The following is an 18427-nucleotide window of genomic DNA, read 5'->3' on the forward strand; positions in this document are numbered from 1 at the left end:
TTCCTGGAGGAAGTTTGGTGCCAGCTGAGTCAGTGTGACTTCCTGCAGCACCTGTTTTCCTCAGCTCCTGTAAAGAGATCATTAACTTGGGTTCACCGTGTTTCACTGGGAACTATGAATCACTGCTAAGAGGGTAATGTGGCTTTAGATGGCTTTCTGGATTAAGAATCATATTTTAATTGCCTTCTCTGCTAAAGAGTAATTCATGTCTGCTCTACCAAAAGGCCTGATAAGCCTCTGTACCCTTACAGTGCTTCAGTTCCATTTTCTGGTGTGCTTCCCTTATTTAAAGCACACAGAGCTCTTTAGCTGCTGAGAGATCATGAGTCATGCATTTTGATACTATAAAACGTGGCACCTGCAAAACTCTGGTGTCTCACAGCATGGTTAGAAAAGTTATCAGGTCTGGGATCAAAGCACTGCTTGAACAGAGGCCTGAGCACACAAAGCTTTGTAGGGATTTGTGGAGATGTTTTGTCACCAGACTGCTGTTTGAGTACCCCACACACATACACACCCCTCTGTGGGGTAGGTGGTTATACCATGATGTGCAAATATAAATGCACAGATGAGATAGTTCTTTAAAAAAAAAAAAAAAAAGACCGTTTCTTGGTAAGCTTAGCTGTAGTAGTAATGAACATCATTCTGTACAAACTGGGGGCAGACTTGGGTTTCAAGTTAGATTTTACTTTATGGGCTGTAAATCCACTTTTCTGATAATTCCTGGGCATATTTCGTGCCTGTTAAAATGGTTGTGTTTTGTATGCATGTAGATACGTATCAAAGGAAAGGTGCAAAGGTTTTCATAAATTGCTGATGTTTTTGTTGCAGATCTCACTCTTGCAGACTTGTGCACATTTCACTTTTGTGATACAGAATTTACCTCTCTCTAATAGAGCAGTAGAACAGCTAAGAAGACATGTTAGCCACAAATGTTGTATATCTTAATACCTTCAGAATTGCACTGGAAGTCCTGAGGAAAAGTCTATTTCCTTTTAACAAAAGTGGTCGGATCATCTTTATTCTTGGACTGTAAATCTGAGCACTTGCAGTTCTGCTACCTTATTCAATAGACCTTTGGCTGACTTCACATCCTGAAGATGCATCTCTTACTGCAGCATATTTTGAGCTTGGCAGGAAAGAGGATTGCAGTAGATTCCCTCTGCACCAAACTTGTGCCTTGTCTGACACGAGAAGCTTGTGTTCCTTAGGGAGAGGTTTATTGCTTATTCTTTGCATTGTGCTGAACACTCATCTATCACAGCCTTTTTGTTCTGAGTTAAGCTCCTCTTTTTACCAGTCACCAAAACATCTCATGCAGACTTTCACTTTTTTGAATAGCTTCATTTTTTTTTTTTGTCATTACTTCTAAGCTATTTATAAAGAGGACATTCTGCTCAAGCTGCTTGTACAGTTCATGCTTTCAAAATTTGTTGTGCTTTTCTTAGCTTGGTCATCACTCTTGCCTCTTTGTGTTCTTGAATCCTACAGCATTCCTTGCACTCACATTTAAGGTCTCTTGGTAAGAGCTGTGGGATTTGCAGGCTGCAGGCAAGTGGGGCATTGATATTCCTCTGGGAAATGACGACTCTTCTTTGTCTGTCAGCCCTTGTAGCTGTGCAGACATCTGTCTGGGTTATCCAGGACCTGAGGCTTTGGGGAATTTCTTCAGTTTAACCCATTAATAAGGACTCTTGTCACACCCACTCTTGGAAGATAAATAGCAAAAGAACTGCTTTAGGAATTCCAGTGGGGTGCAAGGATACAGATATGTCTGTGCTGTCCAGACAAAATTTCCTCTTTTAAAGAGTACAAATAAAAGATGTAAGTATTTTTGGTAAAATTCAGCAGTAGCTGTTGGAAGATGATATTTAATTTTTAGGTAGTTTCTGAGAGCTCTGGATCTTGAACCTGACTAGTTTTGCTGGCTGGTTTAATGGCTGCAAAATGTAATCAATATCTTAAATTAAGTAATGTAACATAACTTAATCACATTCTAAAAAAAAAATCTTAAACTATTATATTAAAATTTGCTGGTTTAGAACAAATGTCCTACTTGTTGCTGACAGTCTGGTAGGTCATGGCTTTAATAGTGTAGTTCATGTGTTTGCTGCTTGAGTTGTGGTGGATTATAATTGTCCCTTCTAAGAATAACTGAAAATATAGAAAAGAATGTGCATAAATAAACTCCTGGCTGGTGTGTCTGGATTTATCAACTAGCTTAAGGCTGGCTACCTTTGGAAAGGGCGAGCAGCAGAAAGTGTGAAGTCAGTGCTAAAAGCCTGTGGTCTGAGAAGTTTTCCAGGGTAGGTTTCAGTGGAAGAAATGACCCCTAACTTTTCATTTCATGGTTTGATTAGAGCATTTTAATTTAACAGCAAAAATAAAAATAAAGTGCTTGGTTGTATTTGATTTACCTGTTCTGGAAGGGATTTGTGTGAACAGGTTCACAGCTGATCAGGTGGTGTCTCTGTAGCAAAACAGGTAATTCTTGCTGCCTGTTTCATGTTCCAAATCACTGTTCATGTTTGCAAATATAAAGATGAATACAACATAAAAAGCGAGGTGGATAATCTTAATCTTGGAAATATGTACGTGGCATGTGATTGCCTGAAAAATTGAAATGTACAATGTTTCTGAAATGATGAAATACTGAACATTTCTCTTATTTCTGTTTTCAGCACCTCATCTCGTGTTGCTAAAGGAATCGAGTACACAAAAATGAGCCTCCATGGTGCCAGTGGTGGACACGAGAGATCGAGGGACAGACGCAGATCAAGTGACAGATCTCGTGACTCATCCCATGAAAGAGCAGAATCTCAGCTCACTCCATGCATCAGGAATGTTACTTCACCAACAAGACAGTATCATTCTGGTGTGTTCAGACCTATACCATCTCAGGGTGGAAATTCTCTAAACTCGATTACAATTTTGTTAAAAGAATACAGTAAAAAGCGTTATTTGTTGATGACACAAAATACAGATTTCTTACATGTGCCCTGGGCTGGGAATACCCTTTTATGGTAGGTTGTAACTTTTTTTTTCAGTCTGCAGTGCTCAGTCCTACACAATGCTTTTATTTAGTCCAACTTACAAGAACGGTCTAATTTTTCTAAGCAGATAATTGACTAAACACTTCCCCTTTACTGCGTAGGGTCTAGGTATTTAGAAATAGAGGAAACAGGGATTTTTTTTTGAGTGACAAAATATGGTTTGTTTTCTTTGAGCTAAAGCACTAAGCACCAGCTGTGATGCATAGCTTCTGTATTGTGTGGAGTTGCTTTTTCAGTACTAGAATGTTAAATTTTCCTTGTAAAGACTTCGGGGAGGTGAGGTGGGTTTGATGTCTAAGTGACACAAACTCCAGGATCTCATATGCGGACAGTTATTTCTGAAGGTTTCTTTAACCAGAATAAATTTAACCGAAATAGTTTGTAATTAAGTTATCAAGTTGACGTGTTTTGTGCCTGGAAAGACATAAACTGCATAGAGCTCTCGTGTAAGTCTGTAATTTAATTTCCTGTTCTTTCTCCCTCGCCTCGTCCCCGCCGCAGACCGAGAGAAGGATCACAGCTCATCCCGACCCAGCAGCCCCCGCCCCCAGAAGACGTCCCCGAACGGTTCCGTCGTCAGCATGGGGACCAGCAGCAGGAACAGCAGCCAGTCCAGCTCAGATGGGAGCTGCAAGGCTGGGGGGGAGATGGTGTTCGTGTATGAAAACGGAAAAGAGGGAGCTCGGAATGTGAGAACTTCGGAACGAGTAACGCTCATAGTGGATAACACCAGATTTGTTGTAGATCCTTCCATCTTCACTGCACAGCCTAATACAATGTTGGGCAGGTTTGTAACTTCTTTGGGTGGTTTTTTTTTGCCTTAACTGTTAGAGAGCCATTAATGCTTTTAGATATTTAAACTGCTTAAATAGCTGTGGAACTCATAGTGCTACAGCTGATCTCACAAATGTTTAATATTACCAATTTGCAATGTCTTTAAGTAAAAATCAGATGCAAGTTCTCCTCTGTTTTTGCCAGAGAAGCCAAGAGACGTCTATTACCTAGAGAGGAAAGAGTTGATGAGTAAATTAACATTTCATGATGTGCCCATTTCCTTCTGTCTTCCTGGCCATTGCTTCTGTGTTCAGTCTGCCTCATTCTTCCTCTTGTTTTCAAAGCTTCATAGAACAAAGTAGTGAGTGTAGATTGTCTTTTTCAAAATAGCAAAGAGGAAAACCTGATTTTGCTTAATGGGCCTACCCTGACAACATTCAAGCTCAGCCCATTTACCTTCTGAAATGGTTTTTGGAGAGGGCAGTGTCAAATAGTTGGTATAACACACCTGAGCCTCAGCAGAGAGACCAAATGCTCAAAATGGTCAACAATTGAACAAAAGTCCACAGTATGTGTGTAATATTTTTCTGTAGAAACTTTAAAGAGCAACATATTTAACATGTTTATTCAGTGGAAAAAGATTCTGTACTTTGTAATTCAGTACTTTTACTTGCTTAAATTCTGTCTGGTTTTGCAATGTCCAAGCACAGACACCACCACTTATAAACTTGCAGCAAGGAAGAAATGAAGGTTTACGTCTGTGTCACTCTTGATTTAGCTTTTTCATTAAAATGTGGCTGTTTCTTAACACATGAGGGTATAATCATATTTAAAATACATATACATATATAAATCTGTTAGACAAGATACAGGTAATAAATATGACTAAACGACTTCTGCTCTGGTTTAAATTGCCAGAGTGTGGGATAAATAGTACCTTGGTTTTAAGAAAAGTTGGGGAAGAGTTACAGAGAAAGCGAAAAATGCTTCTCTGTGTAAACTTTCAAGGGAAATAAATAGAAGTAATAATTTAAGATAAATCATTAAGGCATTTTTATATGTACAGTACATGCATACATGTAAATATTTAGACAAACTGGAAGGGTACCAGTTGAAGTTATGCAGTGAAATAGTTCCCTTTTCCATGCCCAGCCTCAGAGTAAGCAGTGCTGCCTAATGCACTGGATTTTTTTTGTGCATGTGTGATGCTGAGTTATTCTCCCTTTGGGATTGGTTCAAGGAACAAGCTTATTTTATCTTCTGCTAATTGAAAAGTAGGTTAATAAAGGTATGGAAATACTGCTCTAAAACACAGGTTATTTATAAACCCACTTTCCCTCAATGTCAGTTCACAGGACACTAAACAGGAGCAGCTTGACTAGTCTGTTCTGGGAGGTAAAAGTTACTATAATAAGAATGCATTATTTGCCTTAAGCTTATATCCTGTTATGCTGCCTTTTTCTAAATATTATTTCTTGTCCTGAAGAGTGGTCAGAAAACACTTGTCAGATCATTAAGTGAAAAAAGTTACTTCCTTTCTCCATTATAAATGCTCTTAGTTACACCAGCTCTGCTGCTTTTGGGCTGTGTGTATGAGAGCAAACCATAGGGAATATTTGTAAATAAAACAGGGAGTAGATGGCAATAGTTTTTGTAAGCACTGAGTGTAATTCTCTATCAGAGGAGTGTTTTAAAAACTCAGATACTGTTTGGGACTTGTAGTGTTTCCCTTAATTTCACTTTCCTTGAGTCCTAGCAGGGAGAAATAGGCTGCACACGCCACTCTTAAGTACATCTCTTCTATCAGAGTTTTATTTTACCTTTTGAATTAACTAAATCTTTCCAACAAAACTGAAATGTCCTGATATAACGAGAATTCCTCAACAGAACCTGTTCTTTTGTTACATTGCCCCACAAATGCCAAACACTTCTTTGAGGTTCCCCCCACCTTTGGCACTGACAGGAAATGGCCTGGTCTGACTTTTATTGTTGCTTGGAGGACAAGTTTGGATTGAAGAATAAAACTAGACTTTTCTGAGTTACACTGCCCTACTTTGTTTTCTGGCAGTCCTGCTAAACACAAACCAAACTGAACAGTGTGCATACACGTGATGTAGAATACACTGGTTTTTCCCTGACGTTTCGTTACAATTTTTGACACTTCTCTGTTTTACCAAAAAAACAAAAAAATCCTGGTAAGGAATTCTAACCAAATCACTTTCGTTCCTGAGCAGGATGTTTGGGTCAGGCAGAGAACACAACTTTACACGTCCTAATGAAAAAGGAGAGTATGAAGTTGCTGAAGGAATTGGTTCCACTGTGTTTCGTGCTATTCTGGTGAGTTTCTGTTCAGACAAGCACTGTGAGTATTGGGAGTCATGACTTCTTAATATAGCCTTACTTACATATCTGTACTTTGTGGATGGCATAGGTACTGCTCTTCTGTTGTTTTGTAGAGAGGGAAAAATGCTTGATCTGAAAACCCCCCTGAGTTTTCTAGACATGAGCGTGTGACAGCCAGAGAGAGAGAAAGCACACATGAAACAAACCCAAAAATACTGCATACCAGAAATTAGTTCACCTCCTATGCATTGAGTTCACCAAATTCAGGTACATTCAGCCCTTCCTGTGCTGAAATTAGGTGAAACAGAGTACTGGAAGTTAATTTACTGCAGCTAAAGGAGTAAAGCAACCTTCAGTCTGAGATAAAAACGACCCCTTAACATATTTCATATCTACACAGAAGCAGAGCTGTTGTACTGCTTTGTCAGCAGACTTGGAATGGCAAAAGCTGAGGGAAGTGTAGACAAAAGACAGCTTACATGCACCAAAATGATCAGTATTAATAGTTGTCACTTGAATAACAATTCTAACCACAACCCACCGCTCTGAACGCAGCTCTGAAAATGGACGAATTTGAGGACAAAAAGACTCACAGTGCTTCACATATATTGCTGTCTTACATTTTAGGGGCTTTCTTTGTGGGGTAAGCATTTCATAAATGAAATGATTGAATGTTTCTGTCGATGAGTGTTGAAGTGCATTGTGTTTTTTGTTTGCTGCATTGCTGCAGGATTACTACAAGACCGGAGTGATACGCTGTCCTGATGGGATATCCATTCCTGAACTGAGAGAAGCCTGTGACTATCTCTGTATCTCCTTTGAGTATAGTACTATTAAATGCAGAGATCTCAGTAAGTACAGAATTTATTAAATCATTGGAATTATACAGATTGATTTAAGCAAATGTGTGTGTGTGTGTGTGTTAATTCCAAATTATATCCTTTACTGAGGTAAGGAAGATGGCTGACACTACATGGACAAAACCCATCCCTTTTTGCCTCTTATGTAATAAAGCCCCAAAGCCAACGGATGTGTGTTTTTCTGAGATATAATGTTTCTGGTATTTCAGTATCTGGTTCTCTGCTGGGGGTCAGCCCTGTGCAATTCTTACACTATTGTTACATTTGCAGGACAGATACAGTAACGCTAAGTGGTATCTTTTTGTGCAGAGGACAGGGAGATGATTTATTCAGCTCCTTGCTTAAGAGAATAAATCTGTCTCCGCAGCAGAAGCAGCTCAGCTTTGCTGCTGGTGTAGGGTTTACCAATGCTCCCAGTATGTACCATTCTCTTCAGCTCCTTCCATCCCTGAGCACAGCCCAAGTTCTGGCCAGTGTTTAGGAGACCTGGGCTGTGCCCCTGGTCCCTGAAATCTCATGATGTGTGTGCAGAGCAGGCCAGGCCGTGGCATTCCTGGCGGCAGGGCTCTGTGGGACACCTGTGCCTTCCCCAGCAGTGCTGTGGCCTCACCGCCTGTCACTGCCCAGTCGCGGGCTCGGAGCACTCTGTCCTCAGCACAGGGATTTAGCAGCTCCTGCTGAGAGGGCTCTGAGCAGCTTTGTTTTTAAGCTACTGCTTTTGAAATGTGGGTTGTGTGCTCTTCTCTTTCAGCAACTGGCTTAAATAATGTTTCTTTTAGGAAAACAGAGTGTCTTGCACAGTTACCAAATGTTTAGCAGTAGTACAAGAGGAAGAAGGTCTCCTCAAAGTCGCTCCTGTCTGACCAACCTTATGTTAATATCTGCAGGGTAGTTTCAGCTTCTGGTAAACATTTGAATAAGTTCTGAACTTACACAAACTAATAGACTTAAGTGTCTTTACACTTGTCTGCAGAAAACACCACAAGATAAACGGAACTGCTGTGTTTCTTATTCCTGCCTTCATCTTTTTACCAAGCTTTTAAATGTGCCTGTGCTTAAAATTTTCTTCCAGGTGCTCTCATGCACGAGTTGTCAAACGATGGTGCTCGCAAGCAATTTGAGTTTTACCTCGAGGAGATGATTCTCCCCTTAATGGTCGCCAGCGCCCAGAGCGGGGAGAGGGAGTGCCACATTGTTGTGCTGACAGATGATGATGTTGTGGACTGGGATGAAGAGTATCCCCCACAAATGGGAGAGGAGTATTCACAGAGTGAGTTGATTATCCTGGTTGCCACCAAGCCATCCGTGGCAGAGGTAGCAGTGAATGTGCTGATATAAGTTGTACGTAAGCACCGCCAGCAAAGCCAGCAAAGTCTTAACAACATCCCTAATGCCTCACGAAACAAAACCCTCTTAGTTTTGGTAGTTTTGCTTAATATTTTGCTTCATAGAAGCGTATGTTGCTTGCTGTGTTCAAATCTAATTAAAGAGAGGAGCTAATTTTTATTGTTAAGGTATTTTCAGCCAGTGAGGGGGAGGAAATACCAACTTTTCTCATCAAGCTCTTTCTGAAAAAGTCATGTTTACTGTGGAAGAACAACTGGAGGATTTTTTTGAGAAAAAAACCCAAGTGTTGTTATTTTTGAAGTATTACAGATGTGTGTTTAGATGAGTTTAAGCACCTGTGAATGGAATGCCCTTCCCTGCATCCGTGCTCTCCTGGTAGCTGAAGATGTTCCTTCACTGTGAAAACGTGGAATTCGGGGGGGTTTGTGAGGGCAGGTGGGAGCTTGAGATACTCTTTGCACTCCAGTAACACAAAATCTTCTTAGGAGTCTCTTCAGAGTATTACAGTTTTATGTACTGTTAGTTTATTTTTTTTTAAATTTAAGAAAACCAAAATACCAACACAAAAGAGGATGGGTTTGGAGGATGCAAACCCGCAGCTGTTCTTAAATAAGGGAGGCTCTTTGTGAATATAGATCAGAGGTGGCTGTTCCAATGTAGTAACACAATTAGCTCACGTTTCTAGGGCCATTATGTCTCAAAGATGCCAATTAAGAAAACCCCCTGCTCTAATTAGTTAGGCACACACTTGCCTTTGACATTTTCTCACTAAAATGTATTTTTTAGTTATTTACAGCACAAAGTTGTATAGATTCTTCAAATACATTGAAAACAGAGATGTGGCCAAATCGGTGCTGAAGGAAAGGGGGCTCAAGAAGATCCGACTGGGCATCGAAGGTAAGGGAAGCACTGCTGGCACTGCTGGCCCCTCCCTCTGGGCTGGAGGGGCTGCTGCACTTCTCTGAGCCTGGTCTGTAAAATCTCATAAAGCAGTCGTGGATTTTTGTCATGAATGTAAGAACTGGGTTTCTTTGCATTACATTTTTCCTCTGATTGTTGACCCAAATATTTTAGAATCCAGCCTTTATAATTAGCAGGATTTCTCTCCTTCACTCACCACGTTGTCATAGTTACGTTTGTAATTTGCCAGCCAAAGGCAAATGCTTTTAACTGGTTGTGAGCTCTAAAATAAGTCATTTCAGCTGAGCAAGGTGGGAGCCTTCAGGCTGACATGCCCTTCAGCTGAACAAGAACTGGCTCTGTCTGTAATGCCAGCTAATACCAGATTATTTCTGCTGGCATTTCTTGGTCTAGACAAAGAACAACTGTTTGACCAAACTGTAATGCTGGTGCCCTGTAACAATATGTAAAATGAACATTATTGCTGGGGCTGAGGGGAGAGGTGACTGGGACGCAGCATAACCAGAATTCACAATTCATCTAAAACCATGTATTCTCACCCTTTGGGGAGCTGGGAGGAATGTGCTGGGATTCCACCTGGCAACTTAAACCAGAGATCAGAGTGACACTGAGATCCCTCAGAGTGACACTGAGATCCCATCACTGCTCTCCCATCAGTGTTGTAGAGGCAGCGGCTGCTGACAGTGGCTCAGGGAAGGAGCTGTGGTGTTGCCTGTGAGGTCTGGGTGGCAATATATTAATTATTATATCTCTGTGGTGGCACTGTACTAATTACTGACAGTACTGTGGCCTTTCCTTACAATTTGGTTGTCAGTTCAGCTCCTGACTCCATGTCCTGCTTGCACAGGGGACATGAAGAACAACACGATTGCACCTGTTTCCATTCAGGATGTGGATGGTGGCAGCTGCTCATCCTTGCTGTGCTTCTTCTTGTGAAAGAAACCCCGAGCCCCACAGCACAGGCAGTGTTGGGCTGGGCTCTGGGCAGGGCAGTGGTGACTGTGCTGTGTCTCTCAGGTTACCCCACGTACAAGGAGAAGGTGAAGAAGCGGCCGGGCGGGAGGCCGGAGGTGATTTACAACTACGTCCAGAGGCCGTTTATTCGGATGTCGTGGGAGAAGGAGGAAGGGAAGAGCCGGCACGTCGACTTCCAGTGTGTGAAAAGCAAGTCCATCACCAATCTGGCGGCGGCAGCAGCGGATATCCCCCAGGACCAGCTCGTGGTCATGCACCCCACCCCCCAGGTAGACGAGCTGGATATCCTGCCCATCCATCCTCCTCCCAACAACAGTGAGATGGATCCCGAGGGACAGAACCCACCGCTCTGATCTGGACTCTTACTATAAAACAAAAGCATGCTCCTTAAAGTGACTCTGTACTCAAGTCATACCACACTGCAATTCCAGTTTTTTCCATTGTGTTAACGGTGTTTAGGGTATTGCAGTACGGACCTTTGGAAAGACCAGAGGGTTGTTTTTGGAAGAGTACAGATCAAACACCTGGGTTCCAGTTACATGTGTATGTGTTTACCAGTAGGTTTGTGACGTTGGTGATTTGTCTGCTGGACTGTCCTCACTCTGAAGCCCCTCCAGGCCCAGGGGATGCGTCAGCGTTGTGACACAGGGGTTGGAATGCAGAGGTGGAATTGATAGTAGCACTTTACAAATGGTTGAGAAGTGGAATTTGAAGCCATTTTTTATAAATGTATTGCACAATACTAACAAAGTGCTTCTATCAAAACTGTACATAGTTTTGCTCTGAATAGGTTGACCCTTTTAAAGTTACTGTAAATGGTTGAGCACAAAACTACTACTGGGTTCTTGGATTGAGGACGTGATTCAATGACCCACATAACATCTTGTTAAACTCAAAGTTCTTTAGTGAATTTTTTCACTTGTTTGCAGCGTGAGCCATGTTCAAAAATTGTGAACAACGGATAGGGGCTTTATCTTAAATTCTGCCTTACCTTAAGCTGTTCACAAATATTTATTTAATACATTTTTCATAAGTGTCATGAAATAGGAAAATGCAAATGGTTCATTCTTCATTTATTAATGATTGTAAACAAGTTTTTCATGCAAATAAAGTTTCCATTATTTTAATGGGCTCGAATTATCTGTGAATTATGTATTTTTAGAGCAGTTGCTTTTCTTTCCTCAGGGGAGGATAGTTAATATTAAGTGAAAAACAAGTATTTCTTAAAGAGAATCTGGTAACATCAGCCTGTCATCTCAACCTGCTCTCCTGTTGTGCTTTTCTTAGTATAAACTCCAAGATAGCAGGAAATAATAATAATAGCTTCTCTAGAAAATTATTGTTGTGTAAGTGTAGGTAAGGCCTTGTTTTTCCTCCCCTTCCCCCCAAAGCTAAAGAAATGATGAATACCAAGTGCTTCTAGCATGCACCTTCAGCAGGGTTTTATCAAATTTATTTATCAAAGTAAATGCTCCGTCTTAGAACAAGGGAAACATTTATTTTAAAAATATTTAACTGTCTAATACATTACACTTTAACAATATTTATAGTAAAGGATTCTTACAAGAAAGAATAAACAGCTTTATGGTACAATTAGTATAAGAAATATCCACATGGGGACTGTTTTGCAGTGTAAAAACACACCATACATCTGAAATGGTCATTTGCATATAAAAGCTACCACTGATGCCAGTGAGTTGCACAGTGATTTAAAAAAAAAAATATTTCAAACAACAGAATCCAAAATATACAAGTATTGCAAGCTATACACAGCTAACCAAATCAACACAGAACACTGTAGCAGGTTATTCCACTTTGTCTGAAGTTACACATGGTAAGGATGAGTTGCGTTCTGACACGGCTTTTATGAAATCCGTACATAAAAGCTCCTCAGTCCCACGAGTTTCACAGACTGTAGAACTCCACCAGTAAATGCACTTTGATATTTGGGTGTCTGGGGGCATCATTTACAAGGGCCAGGGCAGGTCACTGAAGTCCACGGGGCCGCCCAGCCCCGCGTCGGCCTCCAGCAGGCTCATGATGACGGCCATGGCGGCCTCGTCGTTGCTGGGGCTGCTCGAGCCCTGGTCGTTGTCGATCATGTCGATGCCGATGTGGGAGTTCTCCCCTGGGGGTGCAAACACAGGCACAGTTTGGTCACTTCACTGCTATGGGCACTCACCCCGTGACCTGGGGTGGAACATCTGAGCGTTCCTGTTTGAGGAACAGCGATCCGCCTGACACCCGGGGTGCCGCGGGTTCGGGGACAGCGCTGGTAGTGGGTGTCACTCCTCAGAAGTGACCAGCGTGGCTGAGAGGGACAGCACTACGTGCAAGACTTCAAATACAACACTAGATCAACATCCCTCTTCGGGTGTTTGAAAGCATTCACAAAAAGCAGGTAGGGAACTGAGCTAATTCACACTGATTCAGAAAAGAGAAAAGAGGCTTCCACGTATTGTCTAAAAGAAACTCCAATGTGAAGTTGGGCTGCCAGGAGCCTCCTTAGGCAGAGTGGTTGGTTATGGGCTTTATGCCTCAGCTGCAGCCTGCAGGTGGTAAGGGCACGTTACTGCTCAAACCAACCATGTTGTTACAGTGTCTGTGTGTAACACTACTGACTTCACTTACCGAGGATGGAGGAGTTGTCGGAATAGGGGTAACCAGAATTATCCTGGATTTGCCCAGACAGCAATCCAGCTGAAGAAATGTCTGGAGTGCCACCATTCAAGATCTTGAAAGAAAAAAAACAGAAGCTATAAACCAGCATGAAATGTTGCAGTAAGTCTTAAATTGTCCCATATTGGGATTTTTAATACAGGGTGGATGGACTTCCTGAAAAAAACCCCAAACATCACCACCTAAAGGTTACTTAATCAGACTAGTTGTAAACTAGGAGCTGCTTTCCTCTGTACCAGGCCCATGGAGCAGATGTCAGAAACACCCAAACTGTGTTTTCCTTTGTTCCATTCCAGCAGCCCCTACTATATGTACATGTTGAATATTTTAGGGCAGGAGGAGCAAGGATAACTATTACCAGAATTCTAACTCTGTTTGTCACAACTTCAAGTTTTATTTCAAGAACAGAGCCAGGAATAGGCAGAAATATTTACTGTCAGCTGTATGCTCCAGTACAAGCAATTCTTATGTACAGTCATCATAATTTCTGGGGAAAAAAGGTTAAGTGAATCTGAGACAGCGTATAAAGATTTGAATAAGTGCTCTTCTTGGATATAACTACCATAAACAGCAATTTGCAGACGACTGAAAGCAGCCAGGACAAGTGTTCAGGTGGTTAAGTGCTGGTAATGGTACCTGAATGCTCCTCAAGCAATCTTAGAGCAAGGCAGGGTGCACGGTGTTGATTTAAAAATAAACTCTGAGTGCCCAGCAAAGCATTTAATTGTCATATTTTGTAACACCGGCGTGATTCATCCGAGCACAGCCAGTGCTCCAGCGACAGCACTTCCAGTGCTCACCAGCACGGGGTGTTGAAGGGTTTTTGGAAGCTGGGAGGGATGAGCAGAGCTGTCCCTTTGCAGCTCTGCTAAAAAAAAACCAATCTAAGGAACAGGTGGATTTCAAAACCTGCTGATGTTTGGGATCTACTGCTCTCTGCAAAGGGGTTTTGGCCACCGGAATACTTTGACTGGGTCAGACTTTTCCAGCCAAGCAGCCAGGAGTTGTTCAAATCAGCTGTTCCACGTCAGCACGACCTCACATCTCTTGTCACTGCTGCCACAAGACTTGGTAAAGCTTGTCCTTACCTTCTTGCCTCCCGGGGAGGAGGTGTCAGGTGGTGGGGTGCTGGTGATGTTCAGGGGACTGGAGCCGCAGCTGGAAGGTGATGATCCTCTTATCCTAAAATATGGATAAAATAGGGCATGGATTTACCAGCCAGAGGCTTGGAAGTTTCAAATGCTGACTTCAGTATCAGGTGCCACAAGGTGCTAAAAGCATGACTTTCATTTTTGTAATTTCCTCCCTTTTTCAGCGTTGCTCAGACCAGCAGCAGCAGCAACGTTTTGATTTGCAGCCAGATAAACAGTCCTGTGTAAATCCAGCTCGGTCTGCAGGCTTTACCTCCTCCCCTCTGTTTTTGTTCCTGTACAGCCTCCACAGAGAGTCAGAAGGAAAAGGTCCTGGGTGCTGAGGAAAGCCTAATTTTTTTTTTGTGTGTGTGTTTACTTCAATTTACACCAGCTAATAACTCCAGCAGCCTCAATCACAGTGACCCAGACTCCTTCCATCAGCTACTGCTACAGAAGTACACTGGACACTTGATACAATTCTTTTTTTTTTTTTTTAACTGCTCAAAGCAGCATTTTTCACTTCAATTTTCCATAGCTTGATCAAACATCTTTAATAATGTATCATGTATTGACTGTAGAACCAACAAATCTCTAGACTAAAGGGAGGAGGAGGAGTTACAGAGAAAAGCAATGGAAATGGGAATCTTATCCTTGGCAGAGTTCCCCTGGGAAAGCTGAACAGAAGGCAGCTTTGGAAAATAGTAACAGCTGCTGAAAAAGGACTGGAACTAACCCAGGATCTGAACTGAAATGCAAACACGGGGGGTAAACTGCACTACTGCACTGCTGGGGCTAATGAGGTGTTTTACAGCTACTCAAAGGGATGGTTACACCCCCAAGTACTGGTTCAGCCCTGATGTGGCTTTTTAATTTTTTTCTTTTCTCCTTCTTCCTATTCTTACAGACAGGAAGGAAGCCTTATGGATAGGTCTGTTGTTCCCTAGTAGTCTCCTGCCTGCAGCAGGAACAAAACTGTGGGAAACAGACTGAATGTTTTCCTGAATTGCAGCTCAGTCTGGTTAAATTGCTGCCACTAAACATCTGCTGGGTGAGACCACTTTCATAGGAAAGGGAACAATTCCCAAGAGAAGATTCGTGAAGAACAGGGGTTGTTAGCCAACAGAAATTAAGTGGTACCCGCTGAAAGCAGCTGCTCACACAGGTGAGAGACAGGACTAACAGCTCTGCATTCCCACAGTCCCTCACTGGAGGGGGCTGTAAGACCCCGTGTTTAAACCAGCCCCACAGCCTGGGAAGGCTGGGCTGCCTCCAGCACTGTGGCCTTGCTCCAAGAGCTCCAGGGGGGAACTGTGCAAGCTGAACGTGCACATCCAACAGCTCCAGAAGCATCTGAGGGAGTGGATCACCCAAAAACAAACACTGCTTTTCTGGCAGGTGGTCATCAGCTTTGGCATTTGGAGGTTGTGCCACTCACAGCCTTAAGTTTCCTGGAAGAAGAACAGTCTGGAAAGGATTTATTTCTAGTTAGCTGTTCTTTTTAACTACTGTTTCTGATAAACAGATAATCATCACCATTACAAAAAAGTTCCAGTACTGGTTTTTTGCAGTAGAAAGCTGGAAGGCTGTAACTTTTTCACACTTTCACCACAGGCTTTGTCTGCCTCAAGTCAGGCTGAATAAGTATCTGTAGCTGTCTATGAAATACAATTGTATCATTCCTTACTCAGCTTGAAGAAAGACTTCCTTCATTTCCTCTTAAAGAACAATAATTCCTTTTAAAGAGCAATAATGAAACAAACAATGATTTTCCTCTGACTCTCACCTGTGAATCTCCATGATTTCTTCAGCAATCATCCTCCCTATTTTACCTGCTCCCGCTCTTGTTCCACCTGGAATTCCAGGCACAGTAGGGTGGGTCCTTTTTGGGCCACCTGAAATGAGTAGATATGTTAAGGTCAGATAGAAGCACGAAAACCTTCTCCAAAAAAAGCATTTATATTTAGGCTTTGACCACCTGCAGGACCTTCTGAATTGTATTTATTTCCTATTCCACCAGCTGGTGTGTGCCTTCAAGTGTATGAAAAGCTCTGTCTTGCACTGAGCTGTGTCTCTCAGACATCCCTCTGTGCCAGCAGGGATACAACATATCCCAGCTCTTTCAGGATCTGATTGTTTCAAGCACCTGGTCCAGAGCTGGTACAGAATGGCTTGTCAGACCTGCTCTGTTCTGTGCCCAAACAGGCTCTTCTCCAAACATGTTTGTTCTGTGCTTCCTGGGAAGAACTTGCTGGTGCATGTTCCATTCAATAGGGGACAAGCCCAAGGTACCTGGTGACCACAAACAAACCCCCTGCAAGAACCTAAGAATGGAGGGAAAAGTGAGGTCTGAACAGTTGGAAGCTGTTTCCTTTAATGTGATCTGACACTTGCACAGCACTTGAGGGGGTTGTCAGGAAGGAGCCCAATATTCTCCAAGGTAAAGAAAAGATCACACTGAAAGGGCAAGAAAGGCCTCAGCATTGCTTATCCATAAAGGACAATTGCTGGCTTTTAGAAATGCATATTTAACAACAGCAACCCTCAGTACCTATGGCTCAGACCCAGCAGGAGGTGAGAAGGTTCACCTGGAAAGGTCATAAATCCTTAGCAGAGCCAGAACCACTTGAAATTAAACTTCACTCAATTAAAAACTTCTTTTCTGAGGACAAGAACTGTCAGTATGATTATACTACACATCTGGTTTCTTTTCAAAGGCTGTAATTGTGATAAGAATAAGCTTATCCTACTACAGAACAGTTTGTTTTCCATCCTCAGAAAGCCCAGACCCCACATTGCTGCAGTTCCTGTACCTTCAGTTACCAACCACCAGGCCTACATGGCACCTTCCCTTCCTACCACTGCCACTGTCCTGGGCTCTGCCACCCTTCCTGCTCCAGAGTCACCCACTGAATCCCTCTGTTCAGAGCAGAGATCACTGGAAAGCCCAGCTTTAATCAAGGCTTGCACTGCTCCAGGTGTGCTGTGTACAACTTAGGGAGTAGTTCCAGACACATGCAACACCCACAGCTGACAGATGTAGTATATTTAGTGAACAGGGTCTCCAATTATAACAGTTCCCTACTCTTTGCAAAGAATCTCAGTCTTATCACCATTTTTCATGGGGATTTTCCATCCATGGGCTGCCACTGCATCCTTCTCTCCTGCCTCACTTCCACCCTGCTTCAGGCACTTCATTAAACCAGGCTCTGCTCTGCATTGGGCTGCACCCCCTGTGATGAGATGGTTTGGTGACCTGCACCACCCGTAACCAGCCCGTCATGATGACCAGGGGTCAGTGCTCAGGTTGTGACAAAAAGCCAAACCAAGGGCAGGTGAGGGACAATAAGCCAAATGGCCAGACTGTGTTTAAGGTCCAGGCTGTGTTTAAGGTCCAGACTGTGTTTAAGGTCCAGACTGTGTTTAAGATTCTGAGGAGTCGTGTGCACTGACTACAGACCTTGATGTCACTCCTGAGTCATGTGCAGATGGCACCATCCATGAAGGCAAACTTTCCTCCTCCAGGTCTGTTTATGATTCTTTTCCCTCATTCACTTCTCTTTGACCAGCTCATACCCAAAGCTGACATTTACGTTCAACAGGGCAAGAACTGCATTCGCACGTTTTTGCCCTAAAACTTATTTTGCCTCAGGATATTAACAAAATTCTCAGTGCAGCAAACTTGTGCACGCAGGATGAGCTGCTCCCAAGGCACGGCTGCCAATAATTTCCTCAGCACAGGAGTTACCTTCTCCAGCCTGGAGCACACTGTCCATGCTGTGTGGAGACGCCGCGAGCTGTGGAAAGGCTGCGTCCCCGCTCTCCAGTACAGTGGTGCTGTGGGTTGCAAGAATCAGAAGGATCAGTGATAGAAAACCCCAACAGGTAAAAACCCCTATCAGTGATTAAAAAAAAAAACAGTCATAATGCCAAAAATTTCAGAATGGAATGCTTCAGGGCTGGAGTGGTTTGTGAGTCAGTGTCACCTCCGTGAGAGCAGCACCTGTGACTGACACCAGGGCTGCACAAACAACAGAAATAAACCTTAAAGTGAGCAGTGCAGGGCCTCAACAGCCTCTCTCACAGAGAATTCCTCTACAGCAGTTATTCTGCTGCCAAGTCACTGCTCTGCACAGAACCCTCAAGAAAAAAAGAGAAGGGGGGGAAGCACCTAACAAAGCAAAGAAATGCATGTCCTGTAAGTCCCTACAAAGATTGAATCCCAGGTTTTCCCAAAGAAAGAAAATATTTATATTTTTTGCAGGCTTTAACAAACAGATTACTGCAACTGCTGAACCTATTCCCCTCTCCACAGGGTGTTATCTGGAGAAGACACCTATTGTCA

At 42.7% G+C, this 18427-nt stretch overlaps 2 protein-coding genes across 13 annotated transcripts in view; one reads left to right on the forward strand and one right to left on the reverse strand.

Annotated features, from left to right (window-relative positions):
* Positions 1-11400, forward strand: part of BTBD10 (BTB domain containing 10) — a 28181-nt gene extending 16781 nt beyond the window's left edge. For all 5 annotated transcript variants that reach the window (XM_064657264.1, XM_064657267.1, XM_064657266.1 and 2 more), the window contains 7 exons: positions 2682-2875; positions 3555-3840; positions 6062-6164; positions 6901-7021; positions 8103-8300; positions 9164-9274; positions 10316-11400. In XM_064657264.1, the coding sequence (XP_064513334.1) occupies positions 2722-2875; positions 3555-3840; positions 6062-6164; positions 6901-7021; positions 8103-8300; positions 9164-9274; positions 10316-10626 (1284 nt within the window). In that variant the 5' untranslated portion in view covers positions 2682-2721 and the 3' untranslated portion in view covers positions 10627-11400. The remainder of the gene's footprint in view (positions 1-2681; positions 2876-3554; positions 3841-6061; positions 6165-6900; positions 7022-8102; positions 8301-9163; positions 9275-10315) is intronic.
* A 290-nt stretch (positions 11401-11690) lies between these two features.
* Positions 11691-18427, reverse strand: part of BMAL1 (basic helix-loop-helix ARNT like 1) — a 51923-nt gene continuing 45186 nt past the window's right edge. For all 8 annotated transcript variants that reach the window (XM_064657271.1, XM_064657274.1, XM_064657272.1 and 5 more), the window contains 5 exons: positions 17831-17919; positions 15869-15977; positions 14041-14134; positions 12905-13007; positions 11691-12401 (listed from right to left, as the gene is read on the reverse strand). In XM_064657271.1, the coding sequence (XP_064513341.1) occupies positions 12241-12401; positions 12905-13007; positions 14041-14134; positions 15869-15977; positions 17831-17919 (556 nt within the window). In that variant the 3' untranslated portion in view covers positions 11691-12240. The remainder of the gene's footprint in view (positions 12402-12904; positions 13008-14040; positions 14135-15868; positions 15978-17830; positions 17920-18427) is intronic.

Source organism: Pseudopipra pipra, chromosome 6, assembly GCF_036250125.1.
Source record: "Pseudopipra pipra isolate bDixPip1 chromosome 6, bDixPip1.hap1, whole genome shotgun sequence".
Lineage (NCBI taxonomy): Eukaryota > Metazoa > Chordata > Aves > Passeriformes > Pipridae > Pseudopipra > Pseudopipra pipra.